General features: G+C 46.5%; 1 protein-coding gene across 2 annotated transcripts in view; it reads left to right on the plus strand.

Moving 5' to 3' along the window:
* Positions 1–16,441, plus strand: part of CNIH3 (cornichon family AMPA receptor auxiliary protein 3) — a 112,938-nt gene that overhangs the window by 87,636 nt on the left and 8,861 nt on the right. For both annotated transcript variants that reach the window (XM_021713908.1, XM_021713909.1), the window contains one exon: positions 14,342–14,454. In XM_021713908.1, coding sequence (XP_021569583.1) covers positions 14,342–14,454 — 113 coding nt within the window. The remainder of the gene's footprint in view (positions 1–14,341; positions 14,455–16,441) is intronic.

A 16,441-nucleotide genomic window follows, 5' to 3' on the forward strand; every position in this document is an offset into this window, starting at 1 on the left:
GTTTGGAGAGTTGAGCTGAGTTTGACTGAATTTGTACTGATTCTTTTTTGCCTAGTCCCTTCATAATCAATTATACTCACCTAGCCAAGGCTGGGCCTATAGCCTATGGATGTGAGACAGACAGGTACTACACTAAGGCTAGACTTACTGAATCCAAGCCTTGCCAAATTAGTATTGAATCAACACCTAGTTAGTCTACTTGGATGACTGTTACAGTTCTTCATATTCAGAAATTAGCCCCATGAAGGTGATTGCTATGCTTGTGTGGAGAATGACCAAAGGACCAGTTCAATTTTTCACTCAACCAAAAAATTTACACTGTGTGCCAGCCACTGTTCTAGACATTGGGAATAAGTCGTGAACAAGACAAGCTGCCCTTATGGAAGATTCTAGTGTGGGAAATAGACGATAAGCAAGTAAACAAATGCTTAACGGGTATATTTTCAGATAATGAGGCTAAGTGTCATGAAAAAATTAAAGCAGATAAGGAGAGAGACAATATTGGATTGGCAGGGAGGGCTCACCTGAGAAGGTTGACCTTGAGGAATTCTTGAATGATGAGGGGACTTCTGAATGTCTGGGGAGGGGCTCTAAGTCAGAGGTAACAAACAGCACATGCTAAGGCCCTGAAGTGGGAATGAACATGCTGGATTTGAGGGACAACGAAGGGTCAAGTGTAGCTGGAGGGGGAGGGTTGTGGGGCCAGAGGGGCACAGAGGCCAGCTCATGCAGGGTCTTCTGTGCCATTGTGAGAAGCTTGGGTTTTATTCTAGGAGCAATGGGAACACAAAGGAGGGCCAAGCAAAGAAGTGACATGATCTGGCATAGGTTTCAAAAAGATCACTTTGGCTATGGAGTGAAAAATAGCTTGGGGGTGGTGTGGAAGTGGGGATACCAGTTGGGAGGAGGCTGTGGTGGCTCTGGTGAGAGGTGGTAGAGGTTGAGACTGGGGAGGGGAGGAGGAAGAGGTGACACTTTGGAATGAAGAGGCAGTTCCTTTCTCCTGTGTGAAATCTGTTATTTAATTTGAGGGTAGAGGGTTTTCACTGAACCGCTAGGGATCTTTCATAGTGATTCTCAAAACTCAGAGATGGCCCAGGATGTTTCTGTGATTCTGCAATGAGATCCCTTTCCCCGCTTGTACTTGCCAGGCTGTGGATCTGCTTCTGGTTTTCCCACTACCCGTAGTTTAGAATGTTTCTTTTTACATTTTTTGTTTTTTAGACAGGATCTCACTCTGTCACCTAGGCTGGAGTACAGTGACTTACTACTTACTGCAGCCTCAAACCCCTGAGCTTAAGAGATCTTCCTGCCTCAGCCTCACAAGTAACTGGGACTAAGGGTGTGCTCCACCACACCAGGCTAATTTTTTTAGAGATGGGAATCTCATTATGTTGCCCAGGTTAGTTTTGAACGCCTAGCCTCAAGCAGTCATCCCATCTCAGCCTCCCAAAGTGCTGGGATTACAGACATGAGCCTCTGCACCTGGCTGTGTTGCTTTTGATCCCTTTGCCTACCTGCCATTGTGTAACTGCTGCCTGCAGCTTGTACCATTGTTCAGCTCTCAGTCTCTCCCACCTGGGGATGCCTGGAGCATCCTCGCCAAGCTCAAGGCACTTTCAATGCCTGCACAATGTTTGACACCTCTTAGTAGGTTTTCAGCGTATGTTTGTTGAGTGAATAAATGTGAGTTTGCTGAGCGCTTACTATGATGCCAGTCCCTGTGCTGATAGGACAATTTCGTGAGAAGAGACCCACAAAGGCACATGAGACAAACCAGTGGTGCCAGCACATACACATGCACAGTAGTGACTCAAGAGTGGTGAGAAAAACCGTTCTTCAGGAGCATGGGGAACTTTAATACTTAGGAGCAGTTATTGTGGACACGCAAAATGATCAGATTCCACAGAACACATGGTGTTCCTGGGGATAGAAATTGGTGGAGGAAGAGGATTTTTTAAAAAGTTGCAAGCACTGGATAGTAAAAAGGAAGACATTGGTTTAATTTTCAAGGGAATTTAATTGCTGCTTTTTATAAAGTATATGGAATATTAGAATTGAAAAGGACTCTAGAGATTGTGCAGGTCAAATGCCTCTTCTTACAGATAATAGTTGTTATTTATGGAGTGTCACTCTGTGCCAGATACTATTTTAAGAGCATCGCACATATTAACTCATTTAATACTCATAACAGTCCTATGAATTCGATACCATTATTATTCTTTTCATTTTATAGATGAAGAAACTGAGCTCATTGAGTTGAATAGCTCACCCAAGGCTCTGTCGCTTTTTGATAGCCAGGGTTAGAGCACAATCTCTTGTTCCTTGATCTAATACTATTTTCAGTAAGACACTGACTGCCACTCAGCACTTGCTGGAAGCAAAAGTTACAATATTATTTTGTTTTTTCTTCAAAATGTTAATTTGCTAAATCAAAGTCCTGGTAAAGCGTATCACTCTCCAGCTAATAGGAACCTTAGCCAAACACATATGAGAAGGGACCCCCAAAAACCCTGGAATTTATAAAAAACTGTGTATTTATTCTTACATGTTAAACTTCAGTCACCCTCAAAGTCTTCTTCATTTGATACAATACACCTACCAAGATGCTTTTCCACTGCTCAAAATAGTTTTTGAACTCATGAATTTTGATGCCTTTTAGCGCCATTTTTTTGTTTCACCACTTCCACATTGGCAAAACGTTTCTCTTTGAGGACTTTTTTTCATCCGGGGAAACAAAAAGAAGTCATTTGGGGTGTGATTGGGTGAATCGAAAGGGTGGGCCACAGGGTTCATGCTGTTTTTGGTCAAGAGCTGCTGAACAACTCTGCACAGTATGGGCAGGGGCACTCGTAAATCACCCATCATGAAACGGGTGCATGGGTTGAAACAGTCTCCAAAGAAAAAATCACTGAAGCCATATGAAGCCTCTCACAACAACACTAGCTGGTACACGGATGCCGATGGGCTCCTAGAACATTTTCCTAGTGGGGGAAGCCCGTACTACAAGGAGTCTACCCTCCAAAAAATAATTCCAAGTTTTTTTGGGTCCCCCCATATGCTGGAATTCAGACTACCCCCCTCTCTCTGGGCCATGGGGAGGGAGGGCTCTGCTCATTGTCTTGTCTTCGCACTTAGGGCTATGGGTTAGGATGTCAGGCACGCTGACCACTTCCTGGACCTGCACCCAGGGGGCACTCAATAAATATTAACTGAGGACGATGATGACGGTTTGTGCTCCTTTCCTAACCGCCAACACTTGCAGTCCTTGTTCAACTCCCTCTTTTGTTTGTCTGAGCAAAACTTTTCCAACCTGCTGAATGTAACAGGTAATTAACACCACTTAATAGCTGTTAAGTAGGATAATCATCTGTTTTTGTCCTGGGAAAGGTTCTCCCTCAGGAGCTAATGGTGCAGCTGAAGACCCAGTCTGATACTGTACTAGATTCGCTGTGTTAAGGAGCCTGATGCAGTGCTGTGAGATCAACATGCTCCTCTGGAGACCACAGACTCTTGTTACAAAAGAGACCTGGCAACAGGGTCTCAGAGGGGAAACACCCCTCTAGGAGGGCAGTGGCAGCAGGCAGGAGTGGCCTTGGAGCTTGAAACCCTCTTCCTCTGACAGAGTTGGGCTTCCTTCCCTTCACTCTGGACTGGAAGGGCACTATGGGTGGGACACGTTGGAAAGGAGAGGGGGCTCAAAACTGTGCCTAGATTACCAGTGAACTCGAGGCAGGTGGGTCCAATGTCAAGGCTCCTTATTATCTGCCCTATGCTAAGTAACTAAAGGCAGAAGATGGCTATTTTTCCCCGTATTAGTTCATAATGCATTGCTATAAAGGAAGACCTGAGCCTGGGGAATTTATAGAGAAGAAAGGTTTGGCTCATGGTTCTGCATGACACCAGCATCTGGTCTGCTTCTGGTGAGGCCTCAGGAAGCTTTTACTCGAGGGAGAACACAAGGAGAGCCAGTGTGTCACATGGCAAGAGAGGGAGCAAAAGAGATGCCAGGTTCTGATAAACAAGCAGCTCTCAAGGGAACTAGTAGAGCGAGAACTCACTCATCATGAGGGACCCACCCTCATAACCCAAACACTGGGAACACCAGGCGCCGCCACCTACATTGGGAATCATGTTTCAGCCTCAGATTTGGAGGGGACAGACTACCAAACCTTAAGACTACTTTTCCCCTTCTGTCACTATGCTCTTCTCCTGGTCAGGTCAGGTCAGGTGAAATCAGCATGACTATTCCTTGGAAGTCCCCAGGTTTAAAAAGAGCCTGGCATAAAGAGAGGATTTTAAGTCCCTATGTCGTTTCTGTGGAAGATTTGTAAGGAATGGCCCATGTGATGGAACAGAGATTTTCTTCCCAGGATGTAAAGAAAAAAGTGACTCTCCCAAACACCTCAACGGAAGGATGGCACTGGGTGTCCCTTGGCAAGGCCCTTTGCCTCTACATTCTGCTTTCCGTTAAGGTAACTCAATCTTCAAGCCTCCACCCAGTGGCAAGCACGTCCAAGGAGCCCTCCTGCATTTCCTCATTCGGAATAATGGTTTCTCTCTCCTTACCCCCTGCATCGAGTTGTTCATGTGCTGCCTCTGTCTGTATTTTGGTTTCTGTGTTTGTTGTTCATAGAATCCCCTGCATACATATCATTTGCATGGAGTCTCCCCAGCCAAACTGCTTTGCATTCACTACGAAGTAAGTGCTTCTAATGACTAATGGCTGAATGAGTGTATAATTGGGGCTCTTCGGCACCAGAACAAGGCTTGTGAAACCCTTAACCCCTCTGCCCTCCTCTTTCTGGGACATTCCTTTTGGTGAGCACCACTCCTCTCAGTCTGAATCTTTGCCTAACTGCTCCCTATATTCTGGACATGATTCCTACTCCCATCGTCCCTGGCTCAAAGAAAAGAAGAAAAGGAGTGGGAAGCTACAAGTGTTAAGATGCTCTAAATTACTAGCAAGTTGTAGAAAAATTTTGTCCCTTTAAAAATATGGCATTGTTTGAGAGAGTGCTTTTATTCTCATCTCCTCCCTGAGTGGGCTCTTAGGTAGTTCAGGAATTTAACAAGTGTGTGAGGGAACTGGCAGAAAGGCTTTTGAAATTCAAGTGTGTCTTGATGCTGTATGAAAATAATTATAAACGGCAGGCTAGGAGGGGTGGGCAGAGCAGTGCTGAAATCCAAAGGTCTGGTTCTAAAAGGAACCAGTCCCCTCCCAGATCTAAGTGTCCATTGAGACACCAGAAGACCAGAGACAAGTGGAAGGAGCCTGAGAGGGTGAAGGAGAAGTGGTCTATTGGAGGAGGGGTGGGGTGCGATGGGAACTAGAGGGGGGATTCTGAAGCTGGAAGGATGCCAGAGGGCTTACCTCCGGCCCAGGAAGATGCCAAGGTCAACCCTCCAGCGCTAGTGCTAGAGACCACTAGCAACAGGGCCTCAGGGAGCCTCAGGGCTGTTCTCCCGCATGGTGGTGGCTGAGTTAACTGGGAGCCACATTTGCTCTTGACTGTAAATGCCACTTGCCCCAACCAGTCCCTGCGGAGGTCGTGGGAGACCCTCATGTCATGGGAGGAGGGCTGGGTAGGGGGAGGCCTGGCATTTAGGGTCTTCGCAAAGGAAGTGTCTGCCTCTGTGCTCTTCAGATGAGATTGGGCACTTTCAGGGTAGTATGGCCATAGACCCTCGTGTGCTCTTTAGATCTTTGGTCTATGAATCTCAGCTGAAGTGTTTCACAAAATCATCTGGGAAGCTTCTGGAAAATGTAGATTCTCGGCCCAGAGAGATGATCTCAGGGGTCTGGGATAGAACCTAGGAATCTGCATTTTTTGACAAGTACCCCAGGCGATTCTGAGGCAGATGACTGGTGGAATCTATTTTGGGTATCAGTGCTGAGCAGCCACTTCTTAAACTTTAACGTGTACACAAATCACCTGGGGATCTTGTTAAAATGCAGGCTCTGATTCAGTAGGCCTGGGATGGGGCCAAAATTCTGCATTTCTAACTAGCTCCCAGGTAAAACTGGTGATGCTGGTGCTGGGACCACACTTGGAGAAGCAACATTCTCAGTGGCTTACCTGGGAACTTGTTAGAAAAGCAGGCTCTTAGACCCCACCCAGACCTGCTGTGGCTGAAACTCTGGGGGTGGGGCCAGCAATCTGTGTTTTAGTGAAAGCTCCAGGCAATTCTGAAGTATCCTAAAATTTGAGAACTGCTGATGATGATGGTGAAGTTGTAAGAAAAGGATAGAAGGCAGTGAGCTGGGCCCATTCCATCACCTCCCTCCCTGGTTTCCTTCTCCTCCGGAAACAAAACTGAGACCCTTGTGAATTCTGATGAAAGGAACCTTCTTCCTTGTGGTGCATGCAGGTACTCTGCTTTTCCTCTTGGATCAAAGCAGGAGAATTTCCCCAGTGGACAACCTGGGAAATCTGTTCTTTATGCAGGATGGTTGGCAGGTGTCCCCAGCACAGGGCACAGCTGGTGGTGAGGGCCCCAAGGAAAACGGCAGTGGGGCTAGAGGTGTTAGAGCCAGTCAGTGACAGTGAGGCTAGAAGCTGGTGGATCAGGTGGCTCCTGGGGATCTGGGAAGGGTAGGTAGCGGCCAGAGCAGTCCAGGAAGGCAGAGCAAGGAGGCTCAGTGGGCAGTGTCCACAATGTGTGTGACTATATGGGGCAGATATGTCAGTGCGTGGCTAAGTCCCAACAGGGCTATCCACACACTAGGTAGCCCGGAGCAGTGGGCAATGTGGGGGGAGGGGTTGGTTTCGCCTTCTTGCCCGAGCCTTTTCTCCCCATGCAGAAGTGGAAATGATCCAAGTGGGTACCAAGAAGCAGCAGAAACATCCTGCATGTGGATTAAAGTGCTCAGGGAGGGCGGGTGAAGAAAAGGGTGGGAAGAAACCAGAGGTCCCATGGGGTTGGAAAGTGGGAGGCCTGGAGAGAAAGCCTCTCTTGGGGGGCTAGAACAGTGCCCCATGACTCCCCTGCCTTCTGTGCCCTCCCTGAGCCACCAGCTTCCCTAGGCCAGAAGGAAAAGGCTTCTGTCTTTATGACTAGAGTTACTCAGGCAGGCACCCTCTACTCTTGTCTTCCCTCCCTTTTTTTCCCTTGTGTTATTGATGCAGGCTCATGAGGAAAATGTTCTGCTGCTAGTTTCTCTTAAAGTCTGATCCAGTCCCCTGGGGTCAGCTGGGAGGGTCTGTTTCTGGCCAAGGACAGCCAGGGTCAAAGCATTATTTGGTCCAGGCATCTAGGAGAGCTCCTGGCAGTGAAGGGCTCTGAGCCACGTGCATAGTTCCTGGTGTCCATAAAATCAGCAGTATCACATTAATTTTATGGTGAATTTTAACATGACAGCTCAAAACTAGGTGATTCTGTGCTCAGTGGCTTGTGTACCAGAGTCATCAGCTCACCACTGAAATATATTTGATACACCTTGGTACAAATTCCAGAAGGTAAAAAAAATCAACATGCTAGCACCATCAAATAGGCATATGCAAGTCAGCCCAACCCCAAGCCCTAGCTGGTGGAGTGTTCCTGCTTTATCATACCTTCTGAGGTTGGATGCTGGTCTCTGATGTGGCAGGGCCTAAGTGGTTAGGCTGCCCTCCTGGATGCCTAGGCTGGTGCTGGCTGTCTCCCAAGGCGAGCTCACTCAGGTGACTAGAGAGAAAGTGGCCTCCTCAGAGCAAAGGGGCTTAGAAAGTGACTTCTTGACAGTGCTTGGAGATGCCTTTCTCATAGTTCTGTGGTTTTGCAATATCTCAATTTCCCAAGCATACCATCTTCCCCCCTCCTTCCTGCTGTCCCTTCACCCTGATGTAAATTGACTAGGAACTGACCACAAGCTCATGTGCACGATTTATTTATTTATTGAGTTGGGATCTCACTCTGTTGCCCAGACTGGAGTGCAGTGGCATGATCACGATCACCACAGCATCAACCTCCTGCTCAGGAGACTTTTTGACCTTATCCTCCCAAGTAGCTGGAATTACAGGCATTCACCACCATCCCTGGGTAATTTTTTTTTTTGAGTTGGAGTCTCACTCTGTCGCCCAGACTGGAGTGCAGTGGCCACTCCCGGCCACCGCAGCCTCGACCTGCTGGGCTCTGGCGATCCTTCCACCTTGGCCTTCCAAGTAGCCGGAATTACAGGCATGCAGTACCACGCCTGGCTGATTTTTTGATTTATTGTAGAGATGAGGTCTCGCTGCCCAGGCGGGTCTCGAACCCGCGTGCTCAGGCAATCCACTCACCTCAGCCTCCCAAAGGCGCAGGATTACAGGCTGAGCCACCGAGCCCGGCTCCTGAGTAATTTTTTAATTTTTTGTACAGATAAGGTCTGTGTTGCCTAGGCTGGTCTCAGACTTCTGGGTTCAAGTTATCCTCCCATCCCGGCCTCCCAGAGTGCCGGAATTACAGGCATGAGCCATCGTGCCCAGCCCATGCTGCACATTTATGAGGAAATTGCCTTAGTCCTGCCTGTCCCGGGAGGGATCCTCTGTTGTGGTACCATTTTAGTGTGGACTGGGGAAGCAAATAAAAGAAACATTATCCTTTTCTTTTTCTTCACATTCGTTGGCTTCTGGGCAGATAAATCTTATCGCTGAGAACAGGCAGAGACAAGGGTTTTTATGGTTTGAGAGGCAGGCTGTTAAACAGCCCTTGGTTTCTCTTCCCACTTGGGGAAGGTAGAAGCTTGGTTTAATCAGAAGGAGTCAGAAGACTGGATTGAGAATCAGGAAACCACTTTTGGTTCTGGGTCATTTCACCGACTTCTTGCAGGATAAGAGCGATAAAGTTACTCATCTGAGAATAGTTATTAGCTTGTGTGTTGTTACTAATGATAATGATGATCACATTCATCACATAGTGGTATCTTTCTTTGTTCGAGGCTTTTTCGCCTTTGAGAGCTATGTCTGTCATAGTAATCCTGTTTCCCTTGCCGGTAGGTATGGCATTTTACAGTTGAGGAAAATAAGACTCAGCATGGTAAGCTGATTTTCTCAATATCACACAATTGATTATTATGTAACTGGTAGGCATTTATATAATGCTTTGAGATATCGGGCTGATATTTTTAGCCTAATGTGATTGCCACTGCAAAACCTGTTGTCTGAGTTGACAAGGTCCATTAGAGTGGAGATTCTGAGTCTCATAGCTTCCACTCTCTCCAAGCTCAGCTCAGCCCCAGGATCTTCCCTGTGGCTTTCGTGGCTGTGACTTTTGGTGGGTTTGGTCCTAGGCACGTTTATACCAGCCCCTCAGAAATCCTGTGCCCCTGGGATGCATAGTGGGAGGCAAGAGTGGATAGATCTCCAGCACTAAGGAGATCTTGCTACCTCTCCATCTTCTCCATCGTCCTCACCGTCCCCCTCCCCTAGTCTTAGGGAATCCCCCTTCTTCACCAGGGAGCATTACTCCCTGACCTCAACTCCAAGCATTCCCTCTCTACTCTCTCTTCCTTTGAGGGTAAGAAGAGTCTCTCCCTTACTCCTGATTCCCCTCTCTACCACAGCAGTGAAAATACGACAGAAGTTGGCATGTCATTGCATTATCCTCCCATAATCTAGAAAGGGTTAGCTGCAAATCGTTTGTGGGATAAAGCAGCAAATGAATGGATCCATGAGTGAATGAGAGGATGAGCAAATAGACAGAAAATATTTTGAACACAAATAAATAAATGGAAATTCCTGGAAAAACAAAATTGTGGATGAAAGTTTAGTTCTGAGCTGAGCATGCTCAGTTGGACAGAGTGAGGTGTGTACAGGGACAGGAACCTGCTGGAAGGTTCTTGCACTGGCCTTGGGAGGAGGCCCAGTCCTAGAGGGGCAGGAGAAAGAAAAAGGGGAGAACATCTGCAGGTGGCTGTGAAGAGGCAATGACAAGATTTGGAAACAGACTCATGTGGAGAGTGACAAGAAAGAGTAGTGAGAGATGGCCACTATTAGCAGAAATTGGAAATCTGGGAGACAAAGTTTGTAGATACTGGGAGGAATGTGTTTTCAGCACAAGAGGCATTGTGGAATATCCAGGTGGAAATGTTTGCCAGCAAATGGAAATTGACTGCTAGAATCTGGGCAGGAAGTCAGGACAGGTGGGATAAAAAGAGCATATACCCAGTCCTTACCAGGCCTGGCCTTAATGTCATTAAGTAAGTGATCCTTGAGGCACCTTGTGAAGGAGTCATCCCAGGCCAGTGGCTTCCATCTCTCTATGATTTTGCTGTCACTGTTCCACCTCTCAAATGCTGACCTGTGGTTTCCACACATGATTATGTTTTCCTCATTCTTTCCAACTCCCCCTGACTCCACCTTGGTCACGAAACCTTCCATGATCCTCCTGTTTGGAATGAATTGCAGGCTTTTCAGCAATCCCACAATACCTATATTGAGATTTAGTATTTATAACTACAGAAAGCAGGGCCTAATAAGTCATGGGAATTCAGTAGACCATGGCCTGCATGAAACAGTTGCTCCATTTTTTTGAGTGAAAGAATGAGAGCAGCATTATTCAATAGCTTCTCTTATGAAAAAACAGTGTTTTCTGAAGCCAAGGGATGACTCAGGGTCATGGAGCTCTGGTGAGTGCTTCCATCAGCATTTCTGTATTTTGCCTGGTAGATTCAGGGGTGGTCTTTATGTAACAGACATTCTCAGAGTTAGGAGGGAACATCTGGTCTGACTGCCCACACAAATGAATAAGCATTATGTCTGCCTGGTGGTTTTTCAGCCTCTGCCCGAGAATGTCCAGTGACACGTTGTGCCAACCTCAGTGGCTTGTTAAAGAAGGGACTGGGTAGATGCTCGGGCGAGAATAAAGAGGGAAGAACACAACTTTGCTTTTCTCATTGATTACTCATTCTGGAGTTTGCTCACTGCGTCAGACAAGATAGTTTAAATCATGCTGTGGCAAGAAATGGCACTCAACTCTCAGCATCTTAAAACAACTCATGTTTCTTTATCTCTTGTGCTGTAGTCCATCACGGGTTGCCTGGGGGCCTCTTTCCTTACTTATTGTTTCAGGATGATGGAGTACCTACCACTCTAAGTGCTTTTGGTCCTCAGAGGGGAAAAAAAAGAGACTCTGGAGCATTTTGTACTGGCCGTTAAATGGTTCAGCCTTCTATTCACATGGTTTCTACCCACAGCCTATGGGCAGCTCCCCAACTCCTGGGAGCTGGGAAGTGTGTCCTTACCACCTTCCAAGAGACTGAGTGCTGGATGTGAGTGGAAGGTCGTCCCAATGGTCATGGTGCAGGCCTCACGCCAGTAGCCTGGCTGATTTCCATTTGGTCTAGAAGGAAGAGGTTCCCTGCATTTTCCGCATCACCATGACAAGGAGCACCTGGGGATGTAGACATGGACCATGTGTGTATGAAAAGGGCATCGTTGGCCGGGCTTGGTGGCTCAGCCTGTAATCCCAGTGCTTTGGGAGGCCGAGGTGAGTGGATTGCCTGAGCCCATGGGTTCGAGACCTGCCCGGGCAACTTGGTGAGACCTCATCTCTACAATAAATCAAAAAATCAGCTGGGTGTGGTAGCGCATGCTTGTAATTCTGGCTACTCAGAAGGTTGAGGTGGAAGGATCACCGGAGCCCACCAGGTCGAGGCTGTGGTGGCCGGGAGCGGCCACTGTGCTCCAGTCTGGGCGACAGAGATTCCAACTCAAAAAAAAAAAAGAAAAAGAAAGAAAAGGGCATCGTTGCTCCCTGGATTAATTGGAGGAGCCTCTCCCACTTGTAAGGATCCTGTTCAGTGTTCTAGATAGCAAGAGACAATTGGGAGAAGCCACCAAACAGCAGGATACATTCTTCAACTTTTCCCCCACGCCCCCAAAAGGCTGGAGACCTCCGGAACCAGCTGGCTTCCATTAAGCAGTTTTCCTTGATACGGGGACAGTGATGAATCCTCCCTGTTCGGAAGGTTGCAGCCTCCACTATAAATCAAGCCCTGAAGAGAGAAGAAGCAGCTGTGATTAAGAGTGGGACCTGAAATCCAAACTGTAATCAGTCAGAGATTTGTTGTTGGGATTGGAGACGGAGATGGATCTGTAATGGATGATTCAGGCCCAGGGTAGCTGTCTCTAAACATGTTAATTACCTCAGCTTAAATAGCTGAAACTGATGATTAAAAAATGTAGAGATGTGCATAGCAGAACTCACAGCCACTGCCTCCCAGGGCTGGCACACCCAGCTGAAAACATGGGCTTTCTCTTCAAATGGGAGGAGGTAGGGTAGGGCCTTGCCTGGGTGCAGATGGATTTGCTAAGCACAGTTCCAAGGTCTTGTAAGGAGAAACAGTAGAGACATACTCCCTCTTACCAGCTGATGGAGAGATTCCCAGAGGCTGATTCTGCCTGGCTCACCCACTGAGGGTCACCACCACTGGAATGATGACTGTTTTACTCTGATTGCAGGGTAATTGTCTGAGAAGTCCAAGGTATGGGTTAATGCAACTCATTCCACAGCAGACTTGGAGGATAAAGAAGGTGCCCCTTAGTTACAAAATGCATTTCTTACACGTGTGCCTATGCATGTCTTTATTTTTAATGTGTGCATGTGTGTGTGTTTCTCCCTCTGTATCTGCCATCTGGGATAGTTAGCTCATCTGACTAAATTGAGAGACCAAAGTCATGTTCCCTACCCAATTGGGACAGTTTGAGGGAGTTTGTTGCCCACCCTGTGAAATCAGTTTGTGACCACAGGCTGCAAATCTAGTGTCAGTTGGCCATGTTGCAAACATACGTACTTGGGTAGTTCAACTCATTTTACCAAGTATTTACTAAGTCTACTAAGTGTCAGGCACCATGCAGAGGCACTTTGTAAATGGAGATGAGAAAAGAATAGACCTTGACCAAGACAGTCTACAAGAAGAGTCTATCCATGTGTTACTGGGAGACAGAAGGTGGAGAATGACTCCTCAATGGGTAGATTTTGGGAAGTCCCCCTGGGAGAGAATCAGAAAGCAAGCTGTGGGGCTTAAAGGTAGGGGAGGGTGGGGAGGGTAGGGAGAGCTTCCATTAGAAAGTGGCATTTGAGATGGACCTTGAAGGATGGTTCAAAAGATTCTGATGAGATACAAAAGCATTCATCATGGCCGAAACAATACACAGAGTATATTTATTTATTCTATAAGTAACTATATTTCTAAATATCTTTGTCTTCCTATATAACTGGGTAAGATGGTGTGTTTGCATCTCTGTTTGCAGCCTTCCTTACTGATGGCCTAGGGACCAGATTTCTTTCTTACAATCACCCTTTAACTTACAACTTTGATTTCTGTTAAAATGTAAACACCCTTGGGAGGGGCTTCTTAAAAACTTTAAGCTCTTTTTACCCATTTACAGCTGTGTGGTTGGATGGGAGGTGGGGGAGTTTAGTTTTCTTGCAGGTCATCTCCCACCATCTGGTCCTCCTTGATCTGGACTGGTTTCCTCTCCCTTTCCCAGAGGCTATTCTGTCTTCTTTGTCATCATTACTTGTTCTTTCTCTTGAATTCCTCTTGATCCACCTACCATCAAGAAAATGCTGTTTCTTGGCTGGGCTCGGTGTCTCAGCCAGTAATCCCAGCACTTTGGGAGGCCCAGGTGAGTGGATTGCCTGAGCCTGCGGGTTCGAGACCCGCCTGGGCAACTTGGCGAGACCTCGTCTCTACGGTAAATCAAAAATTAGCCAGATGTGGTAACTCACACCTGTAGTTCTGGCTACTTAGAAGGCTGAGGTGGAAGGAACGCCTGAGCCCAGAAGGTCAAGGCTGCAGTGACCTGGAGCGTGCCACTGTACTCTAGTCTGGGCGACAGAGTAAGACTCCAACTCAAAAAAAAAAAAAGAAAATACTGTTTCTCAATTTTTTTTTCCCAACTCTACAATATTTGTAACATGCATACACATTCACTTTAAGTTTGTGAGTTACCACAGAAGGCTAGAAAAGACAAGAGTGGGAAGTTATGGAATCACTAGAAACCCTACTAGTATTTTAGTATTTCTCCTGGTGGCTCTGCCTTGAGTCAGATGTCACACAGGCTGGACCAGCTTTTCCAGTCTTCCCAGTGCCATCTATGGGTGACCCTCAGCAGCGAGGGCAGTTTGCTAGTAAGTAGGGTGCTTCTGTTTGGGTAAAAAAAAAAAAGCTCTGGTACCACAAAGAGGAGAAATCACCAGAAACGGATCTCGGACTTGGGAAGTGACTCGGGAAGTGACTCTTCGCTGCTGCAGGGAAGGCCTTTGTGTCACCAGCATGTGAGAGGCAGTGTCTAGGTGGAAGTCAGCTGCCATAGAAATGGGAGTAGCTTTTCCCTCCCTCTAACCCAGGGCTGTGTCTCTGCTCCCTCTTCAGCTGGTGCTGCCCGAATACTCCATCCACAGCCTCTTCTGCATCATGTTCCTGTGTGCTCAAGAGTGGCTCACGCTGGGACTGAACGTCCCTCTCCTTTTCTACCACTTTTGGAGGTAAGTCTGCTGGGACTGGTCTATATCCTTCTTTTCTGCCTGAGTAGCCTGCTCTCCAGTAACAACGTCCTCCAAATAGACAGCCACCTGATTCCTTCCTTCCGTTCCTTCCTTTTGCGGACTCTCTCTCCAAAGCCTTTTCCCAAACTGCTTTTAGGCACCAAGTTCAATAATGGAAGGCCCTTCTTGTTGGCTCCATTAAGCACAACCCCAGCCCTTATAGGTTGGTGTTAAAGACTACTACAGCATCATTCACAATAGCCAAAAAGTGGAAGCAACCAAATGCCTATCAACTAATGAATGGATAAACAAAATGTGGTATAGCCATACAATGGAATATTACTTGGCAATAAAAACAGGTGAAATACTGATACATGCTGCAGCACAAACTCTTAAAAGATATATAAGTGAAAGAAGTCGGACACAAAAGGTCACACATTATATATGATTCCATTTATATGACATGTCCAAGATAGGCAAATCCATAGAGATGGAAAGTAAATTCATGGTTGTCTAGGGCTGGAAGGGAATGAGACTAGGGAATGATTGCTAATGGGTATAGTGCTTTCTTCTTAGGGTGATGAGAATGTTCTGAAATTAGATGGTGGTGATGGTTGCACAACTCTATGAATATACTAAAAACCACTGAATTGTACACTTTAAAAGGGTGACTCTTATGGTATGTAAATTATGTCTTAATAAAAGAACCCAGCACTTACCAGATGGGCTGGATTTTCTGGGACAGTTATGATTTCATATATTTTATTCTCTGTTAAGACCATGCGTCAAATCATGCGATTTTTGGCTTTTTGTAAAATAGAGTCACCATATGGATACAGAAAACAAGGGTGGGGGAACGCTACAACAGTAGGTAATGTACTGGTGCAGGTAAATTGTCTGCACTTGACCCTTGGCTCCCAGAGCATTTGTCCCCTAAAATGTTTCATCACTGTCATTCTACCATAAAATACAGCTTAGTTTTAGCCACATCTAGAGTATTCACTCTTTCATTTAGCAAACATACAGAAGACATACTACAAACCAGGCATCGTGAGGGAGTTCAGGTTACATGTAAAACATAAACTTACCCTCAGGAAGTTTCATCCTAGTGGTAGAGGTATATTCTTAAAAGACATGTGAGGAATATATGTAGAGGTGCAGGGAAAGAAGCACTGAAATTAGACTAAAGAGTTGCACTCTTGCCTGAGCCCGCGAGTTCGAGACCCGCCTGGGCAGGCGAGATCTCATCTCTACAATAAATCAAAAAAATTAGCCGGGTGTGGTAGCGTGCGCCTATAGTTCCAGCTACTTGGAAGGCTGAGGCGGAAGGATCGCCGGACCCCCAGCAGGTCGAGGCTGCGGTGGCCGGGAGTGGCCACTGCACTCCAGCCTGGGCGACAGAGACTCCAACTCAAAACAAAATCAATCAAACAAACAAACAAACAAAAAATTAGCTGGACATGGTAGCACATGCCTGTTGTTCGGGCTATTGTGAAGGCTGAAGCCAAAGGATCACCTGGGCCCAGCAGGTTAATGCTGTGGTGGCCGTGAGCGTGCATGCCATTGTGCACTCCAGTGTGGGTGACAGACTGAGACTCTGACTCAAATAAATAAATAAATGTGTTGGAAGGATTTTGGATTTTGTTGTTGTTTGATTACTAATTATAACAGACTTACATATAACTTTTCGGAAGAGTATGTTTTCTTCCCATTGGACGAGTACAATAAATCAGTGAAACAAGTTTTTCATGTCATGTTTTGAGTCAGTATTTTCTTCTAGCTATTGATTTTCAAACTGTTCTCCAGGAAGCCTTAGGCTTGTTTTGGAACTTAACTGGTATGTGAGAGAGTGTGCAGGTCTGCACATTCCCTTGCCATTCTTTTAAACTATATGTGTTGCAAATATAAAGAACAAATACCTACTGTACCCCCGGCAGACGTCACTAGTCACTTGTGGCATTCTCCCATTATATTTGTCAATGGCTTC

The sequence above is a fragment of the Carlito syrichta genome, unplaced genomic scaffold (assembly GCF_000164805.1).
Source record: "Carlito syrichta isolate Samal-C Ts95f unplaced genomic scaffold, Tarsius_syrichta-2.0.1 Scaffold304792, whole genome shotgun sequence".
Taxonomy (NCBI): domain Eukaryota; kingdom Metazoa; phylum Chordata; class Mammalia; order Primates; family Tarsiidae; genus Carlito; species Carlito syrichta.